This window comes from Dermacentor silvarum, chromosome 9 (genome assembly GCF_013339745.2).
Source record: "Dermacentor silvarum isolate Dsil-2018 chromosome 9, BIME_Dsil_1.4, whole genome shotgun sequence".
Lineage (NCBI taxonomy): Eukaryota > Metazoa > Arthropoda > Arachnida > Ixodida > Ixodidae > Dermacentor > Dermacentor silvarum.
This window is the reverse complement of record NC_051162.1, coordinates 8730239-8745420: the sequence shown is the minus strand read 5'-3', so window position 1 is coordinate 8745420 and position 15182 is coordinate 8730239. Positions and strand designations below refer to the sequence as shown.

At 53.8% G+C, this 15182-nt stretch overlaps 1 protein-coding gene across 2 annotated transcripts in view; it reads left to right on the top strand.

The window, feature by feature from the left end:
* Positions 1-1076: 1076 nt before the first annotated feature.
* The window catches only part of LOC119464980 (zinc finger protein 2-like), a 77641-nt gene continuing 63535 nt past the window's right edge, over positions 1077-15182 (top strand). For both annotated transcript variants that reach the window (XM_049656552.1, XM_049656551.1), the window contains exon 1: positions 1077-1234. In XM_049656552.1, the coding sequence (XP_049512509.1) occupies positions 1120-1234 (115 nt within the window). In that variant the 5' untranslated portion in view covers positions 1077-1119. The remainder of the gene's footprint in view (positions 1235-15182) is intronic.

Here is a 15182-nt window from a genome sequence, read left to right as displayed (position 1 = left end):
CGTATTACTTGTCCTTCCCTTTCCTTCAACTTTTCGTTCCCTTTCGTGCAACTTTTCCTTCCGTTGAGTTGTAAGATTCTCTGCTCGTCGCTGTTGTCGCTTGCGCTCGATGTCTCGAGTTTGCTCGGCGGCGTGGTTAGCAGCATCCGCACGCCCTTGCCGCTTGCGATTCCTCGAAATTAAATTGGTTCAAAATTAAATTTGTCTGTCACGTAAGACAATGAATTGCTCATACCCCTAAGCAATGGTTCATACGCCGGTAAACGCGGCCTGCCCATTACGACGACAGGAGAGAAATGAACGCTGGAATGATGAGCGGCAACGGCGCCAGCTGTGGCAGTAGACGACGACGACGAATGCGAGAGCAGTGCCACGAGCGCGTGGCGAGCACGAGCACGAGCGCAACCCGAGGAGCGCCAACGAGCCAGTTGCGGAAGAAGACGACGACGCTCGAGCCAATGCTGATGATGATACCGCGTTCGTGTACACCGACCACGACACAAGTGAGCCCATAAGCGAAAAACAACTCATGAAGTGGGGAGCCCACGCTGGACCCACTACCCTATCTAGTACACTCCACCCAAACTGTAGGCCTGCATGCTCTGGACCAGGCAAGGAGGTTTAAAAATATTTTTTTAAACCTCTTTGGGACCAGGAAAGCTATAGCGAGCTATGCACTGTGGTATAGCGGCTCTGGTATGAGATAAGGCCTGTTCAACTGACGCGCCGAACGCCACCGGCCACACTAAGAACGCCGTGACGCTAGACTGTAAAGTCTCCCACTTTTCTCCAGCTTAAGATAATAACTGTGCCGCGCGTGGAGAGCGTCGACGTTACGCCGGCGAACATTTTGAGTATATATTGAAACATGTTGGTTCTGTTAAATATGCCAGAGCATGGATATTTGTTATCGCTTTTCTCTAGGATTTCCTGCCAAAATTCTTATTAGAAATCTCACATAAAGCCAGCGTTCCGCAGTGAGTATATGACATATTATGTAGTGACTAAAAAGAAGTAGAGGAAGAAGAAGACAGCCCACCCTTTTATGAGACCATCATCATTATCAGCAGCAGCAGCCCACCGCTGTGCGTCGGATTGTCGGCTTCATCGCGCCTTATTATGTCCGCCGGGGAAGGCTTGCATGAGATCTGCATATATCTTTCGGAGGAGGAATGCGACAGCCAACTCGTAAGCCCCAAAGCTGAGTGCACCGGTGTGACGGGCAACTACGAAGGTAAGCGCCTCATTGTTATTCATCTTGGCTGTACGATGTGCTCTGTGTATAGCGGATTTGTCATGTTTGTGTGCATTAAGAGTATAACGTTTGGTCTAGACCTAAACCCCACAGGGGTACTCTGCGCGTGTAAACCGAGAATGCTTCACGGCTTGCCGCGCATGAAAAGGGAGGCCTTGGGCGCATGTGGTTAATGTAAGTAGCCGACTTTCGCAATTTCAATTGTTATTAGAGGCTAATTACCTTCACGTTTAATGTTCATTCTGCTCAGGCCAGTGTACGCACCACGGTGTGCCTGGCAGACAGCTGCCTAGAATCAGCGCTAATGTGTGCGCGCTCGGTGTGTATGGCACCAATAGAAGCCAGAAAACTGTCCTGGCTACTGCAGATCCGATTGAGGTTAGCGTGGCGGTGCGTCCACTTGGCTGGCGGTAACGGAGAGCCAAACGCTCTGGGTGTCTTTGTAGCTCTGTAACCCTCATGGTGGTGGAAAAAAAATTGCAATGATATTCAAGACAGCTTACGCGTGGGAACGCGAAAGGACTATTGTCCCTTTGGTAAACTTTTCTCTCCGCACGCTCCTTGTCCGCACAAGCTGTCGCCTGCCTTCACTATTGTAAGGTCACATTGTAGCGGCAACGTGCGGAGGTTAGAAAAGAGGTGGTGTGGAGCGCGCGCTTGAACTGGGTGGTTGATCGTACCGGACTGGTTTTCGCCTTCGGCTGCTCCCTCCATGTGCTCTCATCTGTCATCACCTGTAAATAAACCCACACCTTCGTAACAATTTGGTGGAGACGCTGGGTACATCGCCCTGGACAACCACGCAACTCTACCGACTTCGCGACGTAGCAGACGCTTGGCTGGCTTGCCACCACAGGCAGCGGACATGGAAGATTCGAGAGAAGGCGCCATCGGCGGTGAGCCCCAAGACCATCGCACAGGCCACGCTGGCTACGGCACACCGGAGCGACATCCAAGCACTTTTTCGGGGTAGCCGGATGAAGACGTGGAAGACAGGTTGAAGCACTACCAAAGAGTGAGTCGCCAGAACCGCTGGAGTACTACGAAGCAGCTCGAGAACGTGGTATTCTTTCTTACCGGGACCGCACTTGTCTGGTTTGATAGCCATGAGAGCGTGTTGACAACCTGGGACGATCTCGCCGACGAATTTACGAAGTTCTTTGGTGAGTCTATGTCTAAAAAGAAGAACACTGAGCAGTCGCTTTCACGCAGGGCTCAATTACCTGGCGAGACATGCACAACTTACATTGAGGCTGTTTTAAAAATATGCGGCATAGTGAGTGCGACAATGTCTGATGAGGATAAAGTGGGGCATCTCCTGAAAGGCATCGTAGATGTTTATAATTTTCTGATAACCAAAGAAGACCTCAGAACCCCGTCCGACCTAAGGCAGCACTGTCGGACGTTAGAAGCCCTTAAAATGCGGAGAATTTTACCAAAATTTGGGCACTTAGACGATGTCACCACCGTTGCAAGTTTGACAGTCCCATCTGATGACGACATCTCCTCGGTGATACGACAAGTAGTCAAAGAAGAGCTTGCTCTGCTTCGAGTTCCCGACCCAGCTCATGAGTGTCATCAATGCACCTTTGACCGGCGCTCTCATGCACCACAGGCATCTTGGTCGCGCCAGAGTTAACTGGAACCTCGTGTGACCTATACCGAGCGGTTTGAAAACAGGAACACGCGCCTTCTCGGAAATCAGGGACGTAGGCCACTTCCACCCCAAAGATTTCCTACTCGGGCTCCTTCTCCCGTCTACAACCAACCAGCCAGCCCGTTGTCACCAGGGACGACAAATCCCGACTCCCACACTTGCTATCACTGTGGTCTGCCTGGGCACATCGTTAGGTACGGCCCTCACCGCCAGCAGCGAGCTCCGCGATTAAATGCCTACACTCCTACGTCCGCAGTCGAGCCGTGGTCATTCCCCAGTTCCTTTCAACGACAGCAACAAGAACGCGCGAGACGAGCTGACTCCCCGATGTCCGACCGCATGCCTTACCCCGCCACCGACGCGACAACGGCGATCCCCGTCACCGCGTCGTCGCTCTCGGTCACCGCCATCGCTGGAAAACTAGCTGGTGCGACCGATGGGGGCGGGGCCGCAGTACGATCACCTTCATGAAGACCCCCTTGTACAGTGATGTTTAAGAACAAAGTGTGTGTTTATGAAGAAAATGTGAGTACAGTAGCATTAGTTGATACCGGGGCAGCAGTCTCGATAATGAGTCTGGCTTTCAAAGATCGTCTTGGGCAAAAAGTATTATTTGCTTGGGACCGCAAAGCTACCTTTTGCGGTGTTGGTGGAGAACTGCTGCGCCCAATTGGTGTGTGTTGTGTATCGATCACCATAGGTAGTCAAACATTTAGGACGGAACTTACTGTGCTCGCACGCGCTACCCATGACGTTATCTTAGGTATTGATCTCTTGCGTGTATGTGGGGTGACTGGATTTTGGTAGTGGTGCCATTTCTCTGCGCAGCGCCGTGCGTATACGCATTCGGTCACGAATTCGGTCACGCGAGTATACTCCCGTGACCGAATTCATTAATGATACCTCGGATGTTTTCTCGGTGTCGCGAGATGTTTGTGTGCCCCCCACGGACAGCAATGTTCGTACCCGTACATTCTTCTCGTCCTCGTAAGGGATCCTGCTATGGTTTGGTCGAGCATAATTTCAACAATGCGCTCAAGAAAAATGCAATAGTGCCTCGTTGCCTCGTGCTCGCCGTGGATGGCTCTACCCACTTGTGGACAGTAAATGTCTCAACACAACCGATATTCTGCCGGCAGGACTTAAACTGGCAAGCTTTGAAGAAGAAACTACGATGACTGTCCAAACCGTGGAACTGTCATCTGCCGGAGTGAAATCCCATCCTGATTCCTACCCTGTTTATGCCCTTGAATTTGAGCTCATGATCAACAAGACTGCTGCCTTCTGCTGAGCGGCGTCTCTTTCAAGAGGTGCTGGCAAGTTACGCTTCAGTGTTTGATTTTGCGCAAGACCAAAAAAAATTTCACAGTTTCGCCCTAAGGGCGAAGCAATGAATGCGATAGCAACACAGCAATGTCATACGATGTAAGGTCAGCGGCTTTGGTAGCAATATAAATTGTAGTAAACATGAGCTAATTAAGTAAGCAGGTGTGCTGCGGCGTAAGTAGACCGACATGAAGAGAGACTCGATGACCACGAGAAGGCGCGTGTGAAACGGTGGTGTTGATGAGAAGTGCTTCCCGTGGGCAGCGCGTGCGAAGGGACACACCTGTAGCGCTGCACTGCCGATCCAGGCAGCATTACATGTGTAGCGTGCGTTGGAAAATGTGGCACGACTATTACTAACTGAATGAACAAGCGTGGTGTGAGCGCGCACAAACAAACATGAATAGATCACACTGAATGACTGCAGACAACGACTGTCAAAACGCTGGCAGCAAGCCCATACGCTGCAGCGGGCGAAGGTACGTGCGGTCTATCGCTTCAACAGAAACTGAGCGGCGAATGCACAGTGCATAAAGGTCAGAGCCGTGTGGAGATAAGAGACGGTGCGGTCGAGCGACGAGCGCGGTTGTTGGCAGAGTAGAAGTGCACCCCCCCACCCGCTACCTCCGGCGCTGGCTTCCCGCTTCCTTGCTTGCGCGTGGGAGAGATAAGAGACTGTGCGGACGAGCGACGAGCGCGGTTGTTGGCACAGAAGTGCCCTCCCCCCCCCTAGTCCCTCCGGCGCTGGCTTTGCACTTCCTTGCTTGCGCGTGGGACATTGAGTGCGTTCGCTCTCCGTGATAGCGCGCGTTCCCGCACGCTTCCGCTGGCGCATACGGCGCTGCGGCGAAGATTTTATCTATACGGAACCTCACGGCGACGGCGACGGCAGAAATCCGGTTGAAGTGTCCATATAATTGCTATCGCAATAAAATCAACCAATACGCTTCCGCCGTCTCGTACGCAACATCGAATCAATACCGGGCAAGCGTCGCCAATTCGTCAGAAGCCTTACCGCGTTTCGCCTTCTGAGAGAAAAATCATCGCCGAGCAGGTGCAGGAAATGTTGCGGAAAGGAGTCACTACAAGAATCATGCAGTCCGTGGGCAGCTCCGGTGAATCTCGTCAAAAGGAAGGACAACTCGTAGCGGTTTTGCGTGGACTACCGCCGTCTCAACGCCGTCACAAAAAAGACGTGTACCCACTCCCAAGTATAGATAACGCCGTCGACTGTCTGCACTTCGCGTCATATTTTTCTTCCGTTGACTTGAGGTCAGGAAGGGGTTGACTTGCGGTTGACTTTCGCCGTTGACTTGCGGCAAGCGTCTCAACGCACTCGCTTGCCCGCTAGGAGTTCCTAACAGGAAGGACCGCTCAGCGGTGTTCAAATGGACAGCAATGCTTTTATTGCGATAGCAATTATATGGACACTTCAACGGGATTTTTGCCGTCGGCGTCGTCGTCGCCGTCAGGTTCCGTATAGATTCCAAGGGCGATAAAATCGTCGCCGCGCGCCGTACGAGTAAAAGCGCGCGGGGGACGCGCGCTATCACGGAGAGCCAACGCACGGCGGAAAGCAAACGCGATTGTCGCCCAAAAGGTCTTGGGGGTATGGGGGGGAGGGAGGCGGGGCGACGCTGTGCTACGGCACCAAATGCTTATCTTGCAACCCAGCGCAAGGAGAACTGGCAACGCAATCTCCCACGCGAAAGCAAAAAATAAAAAAATTAAAAAAAAAGCGGGGAGGCAGCGCGGGAGGGACGGGGGGAGCAGCTTCTACTCTGCCAACAAATACGCTTGCACTGGCTGCACCGTCTCTTTATGTCCACCACGGCCGGGCTCGACTGGCGCGCGCGCACTCGCTTCTTAAAGCCCAGACCACACGTACGCTTGCGGACGCGCGTAAGCTCGCGCCTACGCGCCTCGCGGTTGCCGCGCCTAGCGAGGAATGGCGGTTTGCATCCACAAATACGCGCGACAGCGCGCGCTCACTGGCTTCACTTGTTTACACCTTGGCAGACGCCACTTCGTATTTGGTTGTTGGCAGTGCTTCAAAATGCTTCGATATTTATAAACGTAATTGTTATCTTTTTGGAGCTGTTAGATCAGCACAATAAGTGAAGAAGAAGCACTTTCTTGCATGGTATAATTCTGCTTAACTGAGAGTTGAATGTACCGCGCCGTCGCTGCGTAGCCAGGTGCGCCGACGCGAGGCAGCCCAGGCGCGCGATAACTGAGAGGAGCTGATCACCGAGATCGCGCCTCGTTTCGACGCGTACGAGCCGTGCCGCACCATCTGCGCATGCGTGGGCGCGCGGACGCTAGCTAGCGCGCGTTCGCAAGCGTACGTGTGGTCTGGGCTTAAGACGCGAGCGAGCGCGCGCCCCAGTCGAGCCCGGCCGTGTCTTCCACACGGCTCTGACCTTTATGCGCTGTCCATTCGCCGCTCAGTTTCCGTTGAAGCGATAGACCGCACGATTCTTCGCCCGCTGCAGCGGCCGCGCCAGCGTTTTGACAGTCGTTGTCTGCGGTCATTCAGTGGGATCTATTCATGTTTGCTTGCGCGCGATGACACCACGCTTGTCAATTCGGTTAGAAAGCGAATGTGTCGAAGTTTATGCGGCCGATAAAACTACTCTACTATCCCTACTCCGAATAGCTCTCTACCAATTTGCTATCGCAATTGATGCTTCGCCTTTCGGGCGAAACTGCGACATTTTTTTTATTTGATACACTAATTTTACTCACTCCTGACAGGGTGCCGCCTCCTCCCCATTGGCTGCAGTGGCGTGCCAACTATTTTTCGAGTGGGGGAAAACTGCAAACGATCTGATGCTCTCTCTCTCTCTCTCTATATATATATATATATATATATTGCCACCTGGTGTTTTGAGCCAGCAAACAATCACCATTGGGGGCCCAGCAAGAACGGAGAAGACGATGAAGTCTGGCATTCTTCGTGTCTGGCTGCTGGTATTGTTGCTTGTGCGTGCCTTTGCGCGTGACAATATATATAGAATTACTAGTACAATAAGCGAGAAAGCCTGCAAATCGTATATATATATATATATATATATATATATATATATATATATTGTAAAGGCGTTTATTAGGCACCAGCCTTTTGGACCGACCGGTAGTTCTAGGCCCGAGATCTCAGCACGAGCGGCGTTTCTCGAGGAGAGCGCAGGAGGGATCGACCCACTAGAAAAAGCTGGAGAGCATGACCCACTAGCCGTCGGGCGACCTAACAGCTCGTCACTATGAGTGGGTCAGAGTAGGTCTTGAGGCGCTCGACGTTGACAATGTCGCGTCCACCACGGCGCATGTCCGTAGAAGGTTCAACTGGTTCGATCAGGTAGTTGACGGGAGATGCGCGTTCGACGATACGGTAGGGGCCTTCATACTTGGGCACTAGTTTGGATGAGAGACCAGGTGTAGCGGAAGGAACCGAGAGCCACAGCAAGCGCTCCAGGAAGGAAGGTGGGTGCAGAAGTGGTGTCACCGCGTGTGCTCTTCTGGCGCTCTTGTCCACTGGATGTAAAGACCCGTGCGAGATCGCGGCACTCTTCAGCATGTCTTGCCGTGTCAGAAATGGGCGCACAATCGGATGCATCCGGCAGGTACGGTAGAATTGTGTCGATGGTGTGCGACGGGTGCCGACCGTAGAGTAGGAAAAAAGGTGAAAAGCCAGTGGTGCTCTGAGTAGCGGTGTTATAGGCGTAAGTGACGAAGGGCAGAATGGCGTCCCAATTAGAATGGTCGGAGGCGACGTACATAGTTAGCATTTCCTCGAGGGTACGGTTGAAGCGTTCGGTAACGCCATTGGTTTGAGGGTGGTACGCCGAAGTTGTGCGGTGATTAACGTGGCACTCCTTGAGAATGGCTTCAACTACTTCGGACAGGAAGACACGTCCGCGATCAATAAGCAGTTCCTGGGGTGGCCCATGTCGCAGGATGAATCGTCTAAGCAAGGAGGAGGCAACATCGCGTGCTGTAGCTGCCGGTAGGGCGGCAGTTTCGGCGTATCGCGTCAGGTGGTCGACTTACCACAATTGCCCAGCGATTTCCAGCCAACGTCAGTGGAAGGGGCCTATACAAATCGATGCCGACGCCTCCGAATGGCCGGGTATGGCAAGGTAAAGGTTGCAGACCGGCTGGCGAGAGGCGGGGCGAAGATTTCCGGCGCTGGCAATCGGGACAAGAGCGAACGAACTTGAGAACGTAGCTCTACATCCCGCGCCAGTAATACCGCTGTTGAAGACGCTGGTAAGTCTTCAAAACGCCGGAGTGCGCACACTGTGGATCAGCGTGGAAAGCTGCGCATACTTCGGAACGCAGACTGCGGGGTACCACTAACAACCACTGGCGTCCGTCGGGGTTATAATGGCGTCGGTGAAGCAGGTTGTCGCGAATGTCAAAGTGACGTGCTTGGCGACGCAACGTGTGAGTGCTTGGTTGTGCCGACGAACCAGGAAGCAATTCTAGAAGGGAGGCAATCCAATGGTCCTTGCGCTGCTCAGAAGCGATGGTGTTAAGGTAGAGCGAAAGAAACAATAATCTCGGATAGGGAAGAGCAGGTATTGTCAGGCAAGGGAGAGCGCGAGAGGGCGTCGGCGTCAGAATGCTGGCGTCCGTTGCGGTACAGAACGCGGATATCGTAGTCCTGCAAGCGAAGTGCCCATCGAGCAAGACGGCCAGAAGGGTCCTTCAAGGACGACAGCCAACATAGTGCATGGTGGTCCGTGACGACGTCAAATGGACGGCCATATAATTAAGGTCGACACTTACCAGAGCCCAGCTGATGGCTAAGCATTCTTTTTCTGTCACACTGTAATTTGTCTCAGCTTTCGTAAGGGTGCGACTTGCATAGGCGACGACATATTCAGGAAACCCTTGTTTGCGTTGGGCAAGAACAGCGCCGAGGCCAACGCCGCTGGCATCGATATGCACCTCAGTAGGAGCTGTGGGATCGTAGTGGCGCAAAATTGGCGGGGACGTAAGCAGATGCAGCTTTGTGAAGGCCTCGTCGCACTGGGACGACCACGAAGTGAGGGGCCCGTTGCGTGTAAGCAGTTTCGTCAGGGGCGAGATTATGGCGGCGAAATTGCGAATAAAGCGTCTGAAGTAAGAACACAGACCTATGAAACTGCGCAAATCTTTCACGGATGTTGGCTTAGGGAATTCGGCGATGGCCCGAAGCTTGGCTGGATCGGGGAGTATCCCATCCTTGGATACGACGTAACCGAGGATCGTCAGCTGCCGAGCTGCAAATCGGCACTTCTTGAGGTTTAGTTGTAAGGCCTGCATTTGTTAAGCACGTCAAAACACACCGTAGGCGTTGAAGGTGCGCTGTGAAGTCAGGCGCAAAAACAACAACGTCATCAAGGTAGCGCATGCATGTGTGCCACTTCAAGCCACGCAGAACGGTGTCCATCATGCGCTCAAAAGTTGCGGGATCATTACAAAGCCCAAAAGGCATTACGTTAAATTCGTATAAGCCGTCGGGTGTTACAAAAGCTCTCTTTGGCCGATCGGCGTCAGCCATGAGTACTTGCCAATACCCTGAGCGCAGATCTAAAGATGAAAATAATTCTGCGCCTTGCAGACTGTCAATGGCGTCGTCTATGCGTGGGAGAGGGTATACGTCCTTGTGTGTGATCTTGTTTAAGCGCCGGTAGTCGACACAGAACCGCACAGAACCATCTTTCTTCGTAACGAGGTCCACAGGGGATGCCCATGGACTGTTAGAAGGTCGTATCACCTCGCGGCGAAGCATGTCGTCGACTTGTTCGTTGATTACACGACGCTCTGCAGGATATACACGATACGGGCGTTGCCGCAATGGCGGTTGCGAGCCAGTATCGATGCGGTGAGTAACAGTTGATGTCCGGCCTAGGGAAGATTGCCCGACATCGACAGAACAACGAAATTCTTCCAAGAGGCACACAAGTTGAGATCGCTGGACCGGCGTAAGGTCATCGGCAATAGAAGAATCAAACACACCACTGGACGGTCCCTCACAGGCAGAAATTGCGGTGAGCGCACCAGAACTAGCGCAGTAATTTTCATCCGGCACTTCCATAACTTGCACGTCTTCAATAGCTTCGACATTGCCTAGACATTCCCCTCGGAGCAGCATGACAGGGGATGGGAACGGGTTGCAAACGAAAATGGTGCTGTAGCCCTGCTTGATGTCCACTGTCGCAAAAGGTAGCAGCAGGCCTGTCCGAGTAAGGAAGCGGTCAGATGGAGACAGCAGCGCAACAGCGTCTGAGATTCCGCTGCAGTACATGGGCATGACTGTTGACGCGCGGGGAGGAACGTGGGCGTCGTCGTGGACAATTAGCTTCCTCGACCGGGAAGTATTGTCGGTGATCGGCAAATCTAACATCGGCGAGAGTTCCATCTCGGCCCGTGCGCAATTGATAACGGCATTGTGGCGCGAGAGGAAATCCCAGCCCAGGATAACATCGTGAGAACACGAGGTGAGGATTATGGATTCTATGGCGTCCAGAACGTCGTCAATAACAACACGAGCAGTGCAAGCCGCTAAGGGGTGGATATGCTGAGCACTGGCTATGCGGAGGGACAGTCCAGAAAGGAGCGTCGTGACTTTCCGAAGTAGGCGGCAAAGCTTAGCGTCCATAAAACATACGGCAGCTCCAGTGTCCACGAGTGCAGATGCGCGAACAGCGTGAATAAACACTTCGATCACATTTGAAGGACTGCGTTGAGGACTTTCACGCTTCGACGGCGCCGCAGCCCTTGCCTCTTGGACTGCGACGAGTAGTTTTCCTCGTGGACGGGGTCGCCTCGGCGACACTGAGCGACGGCGTGGAGACGGTGAACGGCGGGTAGTTGGCGTCGGGCGCAAAGTCGGTGATATAGCCGAATGGGGTTCGTAATAGGGACGGTTGAACTGGCTTGTCACGGCTGATGCAGCGCTAGGCGGCTGAGCGCGATTACAATAACGAGCGACGTGACCGGCATAGCCGCACGCAAAGCATATCGGCCGGTTGTCGGAAGTACGCCATCGGTTCGCTGGGGCAGGTCCCATCCATGTAAGAGGTCGCGTTGTACAGGGCGGATGCTGGTACGACGACATGGCGGGCTGCGGTCGGGGCCTAGCCGCAACATCGCCATAACGGAGAGGCACACTCGGAGAGAGTGGTTGAGACCTCGCGACGACTTCAGCGTAGCTGAGTGGTGCAGCCGTCGGAACATGTTGGGGCGTCGCGACGACATCGGCGTAGCTTAGCGGAGCGGCCGCAGGACGAGGGTGATGCTGGTCTGGCAAGACCTCGGCGAAATCCTGCTCGATCACGCGATGGAGCATGCGCATAACATTCGTTGCGGGCTGTTGCACATGCGGTGGCTGAGCGAAGGTTAGCAAGGAGAGCTGGCGGGCAACTTCCTCCCGAACGAACGCTTTCACTTCTGTCAGCAGTGCTGTCTGGTCGGAGATGGTGGCCAAACCAGCAATGTGTCCGTCACGCGATGAAGGGCGACGTGTCAAGGAGCGCTGCCTTCGTAGCTCCTCGTAGCTTTGGCATAGAGTGACGATGTCGGTCACGGACTGAGGATTCTTCGCAAGCAGCATGTTGAACGCATCGTCTTCAATCCCTTTCATGACATTTCGTATTTTGTCAGATTCCGACATCGTCGTGTTGACTCGTCTGCACAAGTCCAGAACATCTTCGATGTAGCTGGTAAATGATGCGCCCGGCTGCTGTGCACGTTCTCGGAAACGCAATTACGCTCGCAGCTGCGCACCGCAGGGCGACCAAACACCGCCACCAAAAAAGTTATGAACTAGGACCACGTCGGAAAATCGGTCTCATGGTTACTGTAACAGAGACTGGCGACACCTGCGAGATGGAAGATAAGATTGCTTAGCTTTGCGGGGTCGTCCCATTTGTTGTGACGGCTGAGCCTCTCATACGTTGTCAGCCAATCCTCCACGTCGGTTTCGTCCGCGCCGCTGAAGATGATAGGGTCCCTGTGGCGAGGCACACCAGAGCACATGACAGACTGAGGAGGCGCTTGCCGGGATGGGGTAGGTGGCACTTGCTGGGATGCGTCTTCTGGCATGGTTTAGCGAAGGGTACGGGATCGAAGCTCCAGGATTCACGCTGTAGGCAGAAGCACTCTCCACCACTTGTAACGGCGTTTATTAGGCACCAGCCTTTTGGACCGACCGTTAGCTCAAGGCCCGAGATCTCAGCACGTGCGGCGTTTCTCGAGGTGAGCGCAGGAGGGATCGACCCACTAGAAAGGGCTGGAGAGCATGACCCACTATGGCGTTCGTATCCTTCGCTACAGTAAATATATATATATATATATATATATATATATATATATATATGTAAGGAAGATGACGAACGTCGACGCAGAGTCAGCAGCATCGGCAGCATCAAGCGCGCAGCAGAAGCTCGAGCGAGAGGACAGGGCTCGGTACATCCTACGACCCGCTGTCGCTACGAACCCCAATAAATCCCCTTTATAAGTGGTGCAGCCGTGCTGAGTAACGTTCCACTCTACCATCCTGGAACTTCGTTCGCGGACGCTACCCTCTGCCATGCCGGACGCCGACCAGCAGACTCTTCCATCGCCACCCGTCCCTTGCGCTGGCACCCTTCGCCAGCGGGAACCTCCCATCTTCAGCGGAACCGACGACAACGACGTTGAAGAGTGGCTGTCATCTTATGAACGGGTGAGCGTCCACAACAAATGGAATGACTCGGACAAGCTGGCTTACGTATCCTTCTATCTTGCGGGCGTCGCCAGTCTCTGGTTCAGGAATCATGAGAGGGATATCCGAACGTGGTCGGCGTTCAAGACGTCGATCACCGAAGTATTCGACCGACCCGCCGTCAGGATACTCCGAGCCGAGCAGCGTTTGCGTACACGCGCACAGGACACGGTGAGACGTTCACCAGCTATATAGAAGACGTCCTCGATTTGTGCAGGCGCGTGAACGCTGCCATGACGGAAGCGGAAAGGATTAAGCACGTCATGAAGGGGATCGATGATGACGCGTTCCAGATGCTTCTGGCCAAGGACCCGCGCACTGTTGGTGACGTTATCAGCTTGTGCGAGAGCTATGATGAATTGCGAAAGCAGCGAGCTCTGACAAGGCGACATCCCACACCTAATGCGGCGTCACTCTGCAGCCTGACACCGGCCCCGAACAAGCCTCCCTGATAGCCCAAATCAAAGATTTTGTCCGCGAAGAAGTCGCACGCCAGCTGTCTCTGGTGTCCATCACTCCGGAGTCTGCCAGCACTTTGCCGTCTCCTCTCCGTAATGTGATCCATGAAGAGGTCACGAAAGCGCTGCCAGTGGTTCACCAGCAGGATGCCGTGGCTACACCGTTAACTTATGCTGCGGTTGCTGCAATGGCCCCTCGCAGTGCGCCCGTACCACGTTTCCAGCAGCCTGTGCACCGCCCTTCTCCTCCCGCTCCCTGGGCCAGCACTGCCGTCGCTAACCCGTGGCGTACGCCGGACAATCGGCCTATATGCTTTGCATGCAGGTATCCCGGTCACGTCGCAAGGTTCTGCCGCCGCCGATCGCAGGCGTTCGATGACGATCGACGAGCGTCCTATGTGCCGCCCGATCCAAGTGCGCCTTACGGACCCTTCGATCCATCACCACCTCGCTCCCAGACTGATCGCCGTCCTCGCTTCGAACGCTTCCGGTCACCCTCCCCACGTCGCCGATCGCTTTCCCCTATGCGTCAGCGACCCGTCTCTAACGAAGAGGGAAACTAGACGACGCAGTTCCTGAGGCAAGAACTGCGCAAGTGTCGACATGCCGAAGTCCTCCTCCTTTACCTGCCAATGTCATTGATGTGTTTGTCGAAGATGTCGCTACAGTCGCCCTCGTTGATACCGGTGCCGCTTTTTCAGTTTTGGATGCCGGGTTTTGCCGCTTGCTTGGTAAAGTGACGACGTCTCTGTCTGGATTGTCGCTTCGAACGGCAAGTGCTCAACCCATTCGCCCTACCGCTGCTTGTACAGCCCGTGTAACCATACAGGACGTTTTATACACGATTGAGTTCATAGTTCTTTCATCGTGCTCCCACGCCGTTATTCTAGGATGGGATTTTCTCTCACGCCACAATGCCATCATAAATTGCACTCGGGCTGAGATTGAACTTTCCCACCTTGGTGACCTGGCCTCGGTCGATGCTCAACCTGCCGCTAAACTTCTCGTGCAAGAAGACACCTGTATTCCCCCGTGCTCTTCAGCATTCGTACCGGTCTCGTGTAGTGCTATATCCGACGGGACGGTCTTATTCATGCCCTCTCATCACTTTGTTACCCGAAAAGCGCTTCCTTTGCCCTTTGCAGCTCTTGACCTCGCCAGCCGGTGTCAGCACGATGCCCATTTACAATCATCTTTCGTCACCGCTATCACTGCTCCGCCGCGAATGCCTTGGTTACGTCGAGTCGGTTGATTCAACCCGAATTGTCTGCGTCCTCGACGAAATGCCTTCTACTGCCGTTAATGAACTGAGTGCCCTCTCCGTAGCCGACTCAGCATGGACAGATGTGTTCAGCCCATTCATCTCCGATGATCTGACACATTCGCAGCGATCTCAACTTCTTGCAATCCTTCAGCACTTCCACTGTTCTTTCGACGTTACGCAAGCATCTCTTGGCCGTGCATCGACAGTCGAGCATCACATCGACACTGGATCTCACTTACCGCTGCAACAAAGACCACAGCGCGTGTCCGCTACGGAACGTCGCGTCATTGCGGAACAGGTCGATGACATGCTTCGTCGGGGCGTCATTCAACCTTCACAGAGCCCATGGGCCTCTCCCATGGTACTCGTCACGAAGAAAGACGATTCCATCCGCTTCTGTGTTGATTTTCGTCGGTTGAACAAGATCACACTGAAGGACGTCTACCCCTTACCACGCATCGATGATG